This window comes from Leiobunum rupestre, chromosome 1 (genome assembly GCF_980474605.1).
Source record: "Leiobunum rupestre chromosome 1, qqLeiRupe1.1.hap1, whole genome shotgun sequence".
In the NCBI taxonomy this organism is placed as follows: Eukaryota; Metazoa; Arthropoda; class Arachnida; order Opiliones; family Sclerosomatidae; genus Leiobunum; species Leiobunum rupestre.
Window position 1 is genome coordinate 13,804,254 of NC_143384.1, and position 5,819 is coordinate 13,810,072.

General features: G+C 35.0%; 1 protein-coding gene across 1 annotated transcript; it reads right to left on the reverse strand.

Moving 5' to 3' along the window:
• Nucleotides 1-3,598: 3,598 nt before the first annotated feature.
• Nucleotides 3,599-5,543, reverse strand: LOC149961143 (uncharacterized). The gene is made up of 5 exons (XM_090168895.1): nucleotides 5,418-5,543; nucleotides 4,737-4,760; nucleotides 4,590-4,610; nucleotides 3,933-3,956; nucleotides 3,599-3,876 (listed from the first exon to the last, which is right to left on the reverse strand). Exons 1-5 carry the CDS (start codon nucleotides 5,484-5,486, stop codon nucleotides 3,661-3,663), a joined length of 354 nt encoding a protein of 117 aa, XP_090025021.1. The 5' UTR covers nucleotides 5,487-5,543; the 3' UTR covers nucleotides 3,599-3,660.
• Nucleotides 5,544-5,819: the final 276 nt, after the last annotated feature.

The window sequence follows — 5,819 nt, forward strand, 5'->3', positions numbered from 1 at the left end:
TTTCGCATATTTAGATACTTGGAGGAGTCAATCCGAGTTAAACTAAATATTGTTTACAAGGGGCATAAACCATGGCTACGTTCAGCAGCAGTCAATGGAAAAAAACCCGATGGATTTGATATTTTCCACCGATGAGCTTTTTCGTCATAATGACGTCGTAAGTTGCTGAACGCTTTTGTTCATCAATCGGTGTTTTTTAAAATGTCGTAGCATTTATAGTAGTTTTACGTCAGAAATGACGTCAGTCATCGGAAAAACCGACTCCTCCAGCCGATGACTTCGGTGAGTAACCGATGACTATCGTGACGTCAAAACCGGAAACGCGGCAAAGCGTACATGGATTAATGGATTTATATACCCCCGTACCGTAAAAATTCATACAAAGCGTACAGTAGGAAACCGATGTCACCGATTAGTAATCGGTGAGTCCGATGAGCTCTGCTGAACGTACCCTATGTATCGGTTGCGCCTGTGACGCCAAGGGGCATTTGAAGATTAATAGGCCGAAAAATTTGGGTGGAAAAGTCCCTCTGTAAGTTTCATGCATTTTTTCATCGACCCCAAAAATCTTCTTGCAAAGGCTTCAAATATTTAGGAAGACAGTTGGAAAAGAAATCACTAACGAAACGTAAAAACCCATATCAATTGGAAATTGTTATTTTATTTCTTTTATTTTTGTTTAATTTTATTTGGGAGGTCACGATGCGGTAAACTCAAACTGTGCAATATGAATCTGGATGTGCATAATAAGTTTCATTCGCAATTTAAGCGCGCTCTTTGAAATTTTCATTTCGCTAAAACTACAATCGCCAAAAGCGGATAAGAGTTAACACAATATCTAGATTTAACTTTTATTGTGGAATCATTTGTTATAAGTAATACAATTTTATTTTAATTCTTCTTCAACTTAGACCAATCGCAATTACTCTGTAAAAAGGTAATTCCGTTTAAAAATATTTCCGTTTCAAATCAGAGCTTCAAATCGTCTTACACCGCACAATAGCCGCTTCAATAAATTCCGCTCTCTTTTACTTTCCACCTAAAGGCGCTTGCGCTAGTCACGTGTTTATGTGCGCGCATTTTTTCCTTCAAGAGGCACGTGCGAAATGGATCGAACCCTTCTATATTGAAATATAAAAAAGCGCGCGCTTTTAAACATAACGTTGTTACAAGTATGTCCTGGCTCTCTGTATTACTACTTCTAGGCAAATCGCTGAACAGGTTTTATTTAAGCAAATATTCCTTGGTTTTCCATCAACTGAATTTCAAAAATATATTAGTTAAGAATTACTAAATAGAAAAATGTATAGTTAAGATGTGGATTATCTTTCGGGTTTTTTTTACAATCACCGTGTCTGTCTGTGGGTGTGTGGGTCCGTCTGTTTGTCGGAGCTAAGTGCAATCGCTGCGTAGGCAGTTTCTTAGAATTAGGGAAACGTTTTTTCCAAAAGCGCCCTCTTTTTGTCATTGGGTGTATTACAATTTTCGGTTGCGAATTGTGATTATACGTGAAAAATCTTCACTGTTGGCAAGGACCGAGTGCTCAGGGTTCAGTAAACGTCTCAACTTCCAAATGGCAGGGTTTCCACCAAATGTTTACGGTATACGTCATAGCATCATTTCGCGATCGCATCGAGCGGGTATCGAACCCGAGCCCTCCAACCTGACAGGCGAGTGTTCTACCATTGAACCACCACTACGCTTTCCATGGCGAAATATCATGGAGTACCGTGTCCAGTAGTTGATACACCCAAGGGCTAATTTTCCCGAGAGAGCTATATTTTGGAAAGGTAAAATTCGGAAATTGTCTTCCCCCGCCAATGAAATTTTTACACAACACTGCGTTAGCGTGTTTAAAGGCTAGCTGAGTTCTCCTTGTGTTTGTTGCTTCTAGCTTAAACTAAGCGTCGTCTGCTTCAGCATATTTCTAGTTTTTCTTAGATTGACCACGGTTTATATATTTACACAGGTTACACTACTTCGGCTCAGAGATGGACGCTTATGAGCTACTCCCGCGTTTAGATAATTTGAAAAATTCTACTTCGTGCCTATAGCGCCGGCTTGTGTAAAGTTTCTGAACTATAATCAACTATTGTTAAAATAATATTTATATTTAAATGTATCGTAGATAATTAATAAATTTTAAAATACATATCAAATTATAAGTGTATTTATAATTAAAATTTATATAAATTTAATTTATAATAAATTCATTAGTACTGTTTATATGAAATGAAATGAAATGAAATATTTATTTTTATGTGCATAACAACAGTGCAAATTACACCAGCAAGGTTACACACAGAGGTTGAAATATATATACAATGGTTAAATACACTTTTCTAAAGAAATATACATCATGAATGATACTTGAATAAAACATATTTACACACTTTAAAATTTCGATGAAGAATTACAGTTGGTAAAAAAAAATGTTACAAGTGTTCAAATAAAATAACAATTTTGATAAAGAAATATACAAAATAGAAAAATTAATAATGTGAGAATCGTAGTATAATATGATTAATTGTTTTCTGTAAGTTTCAAAATTTCGGAAATTTTACAGCTAAAAATGTCTAACGTATCAGAGTAGTGGTTACAGGTGTTCTGCATACGTAGAATAGGAGAGATTATGGAGTCTTTAGATAATGTAATTTTTTGTCGGCTAATATGATTGGGGACGTGACACATTAAAGAACTAGTTAAATCTATACATTTTAAATTTGATATGTTTTTTTTTTTAAAACAAGATTTCACGTTTGCTTAAAAAAAGTAAAACGGTATCCATGCTCAAGAGGTTTAATAAATATTTATAAATATATGGCTTTTTGTATAAAAAATAGGTGTGGGCAAGCTTTATGAATTTGCGTTGTACGTTTTCTACATTCTGGAGTAAGTAGCCCGCGCACCCGCCCCACGAGAGCATACCATATGTGAGTTTTGTTCGCACTAATGACAAGTATATTGTTTTGAAGCATTTTATAGACCCGAAGTCACGGGATAGTCGCAATATTCCGTATAATAATCGTCGGGACCGGCCAACCACATTCGAAATTTGCTCCCGAAAGAACAACCCCTCATCCAATAAAATTCCGAGGTCCTTGGGGATGGTCGTCCGTGATATGGCTTTATCGTTTAAGCTATAAGAGTACATGGTTGTGTTGACTTTTCGCGGGTCAACGTAATAACCATACTTTTGGAATTATTTACAAACAGGTTGTTGGATTCGCACCAGTCCGCGATTCGATCGAGGTCCGTCTGTAAATGATGGCCGTCACTAGCGGTCGTTATCGCGCGGCAGATTTTCGTGTCGTCGGCGAACTGCTTAAGTTTGGAATGCTTCACTACCGTGTGCAAATCGTTGGTATAGATGTTAAATAACAACGGTCCGAGGGAACTTCCTTGAGGAACTCCGCGTGTAGTTAGAAATGGAATGTCCGTTGTTGCGCCATTACATTTCAAGATGTTAATACGGTTTTTCAGATAGTCAGCGAACCATAGATGCGCTTGACCAACCACGCCGTACAAATTGACTTTTTAGATCAATATTTAAAGATCGAAAAACATCCGTTCTAATATATTTATTAATGCAACTAAGTGTTTTTTAAATGCATATAATTTTATTTTTCCTTTGATTAACATTTAATTTTAATTTGAAAGTTATTTCTTCTTGCGGCCCCACATTGACATTGCATCGCTCATTTGGTTGGGCAAAAGTCTAGCCGCATTTCCGGCCATATGACCTATGTTTTTCCATCCGTCACTGGCTAAACTAGCCATGGCAGGGATTAATTTGGTAAATTTCTCAAAAAAGTTGTCCGGTTTTTCAGTGCTGCCATCCGTACTTCTAACGTGCCTCTTTTTCATATCGTGGCACTATGTCAAAATGAATTGTTAGCCGTGTTCTCAATCACGAATCAATTCGTACTTACTTCAACTGGTGGTAAATCCATAATCTAAAAAAATGCCAAAAACGTGTATGAGACATTCTGAAGAAAGCTTGCTGTTGTAACGCCAGAAATTATTTTCGAAATTAAGAGTGAAAAATTTTAATTTTAAGTTTTTAATAAAAACATGACTAATTGAGAGTCCTCATTTTGAGATGGCTGTTGTTTCAAACGGCCAAATTAAAAAAAATAACACCAAATCTTTCCGATTATATCCCTGGAATCCTCCCCACCTAATCCCAAGAATTTTTAAATGGAAATTTTCTTATCCAGATTTCGTAGACGGCAACGTGAGAAGCTCTTCAACTACTGGATTTTCGTTTTGACAAGCAGACCCTTTTTGTCATGTTATAGTAAAACGTCCGCTTAGTTGATGAAAATCTTGTTGTTTAGGAACTTATCGGGTTGCCCGCTACGTGGCTCTTATCTGAAGCCATAGGAGGGACCGTAAATGGTCGAAGTGTTGGTGTTCCACACTAAAAAAAACCGAGGTTATATCCCCTTTAACAAATTGAATTGTTTGGTGGCGCTCCTTTAAGCAGAGCGTTCTAATGTTAAAACTAGCATCCTAAATGGGTACGCGAAATTCGTGCACTCTATGATTCCATAAAATAAAATCCAGTCTTTTATAATTGAACTTACTTTGTAGAAATTAAAGCAGGCCTTAAATAACGAATAAGAACAATAATAAAAGTTTCGTTTAAAACGAAAATATTTATAAGTTAATTCAATTTGGTCAAAATAAAGGAATGTATTGTTTTCTCAAACATAAATTTGTTTTGTACTTACTTCTTGGAAATCCATATCATCTATCTAAAAAAATTAAACACAATAATTATCGCCGGTACAGAAAGAAATCTCTGGCATTCGTTACATTTTGACACATTTAAGTAATGAAACTAGAGTTCTAAGTTAACGTTCACGCACTCTATGGGTTTTTAGTAATTGAAGAGCGTATTTAAGATTACTGAAATCGAAAATTATATTTCTTTATGTTCTTTGGAGAACAATTTGAAAAGCTACAAATGATTTTCATAAAGGAATGAAACTATTTCATTTAATTTGCATATTATAAGAACAAACATTGATCTGATTATGAATTCCTAAAAAGGTTCCTTACAATGCTTAGTTTGATAGAAAAAATATTTGGAAATTTATTTATTCAAACTTATTCTTTTGATGATTATGGCACACACAACTGCAACCAATTAATTGAAAATTACTCCAAATTAAATGTTTTTAAGCTCTTATACTTTTGTAATCAAGTTTAATTTGAGAGGGCTTTGTTTGTCGTAATTAAAAATTAATTTTTGTTTTGAAGACTTATAGTTGACGTTATAAAACAACTAAATTGGATTCATTTGTTTTCAATGTTCTTTAATATGTTCCTGGTACTGGGAATTGCGTTATTGAGATATCGTTAATGTTTCTAGCATAAGGTAGTTGGAGAAATTTTCAGCATCTACTTACTTCTTCATCGTCAGCGTGAACGTAAGCGACTAGCAAGGCTAAGAACAAAAATACTTTAAAATATTTCATCGTTTCGTTTATTCGGAACTAGTTAAGTTTTTGAACTAGGTGAAGAGAGAGTTTGTTTTGTGAATTGCTAGAATGGCAGTTGCTCTTTTTATAGTAACATTTTGAACAACGTTTTTGCTTCTTCATTTATATTATTTTGGAAGCTACAACACTATGAAAGGCTGTAAATTTAGCATCTTTATGATCGTTTGAAATGTCTCGTCATAAAATGTCACAAATATTTATGTTGAAAAGGATTCGCTTTCGTAGTCGCCGACAATAAAGTGTAGAGCAGGTAAATTATTTCAACGTCTGTGGCAGAAAATATCTTTTAAACATCCAAGAAGATTCATT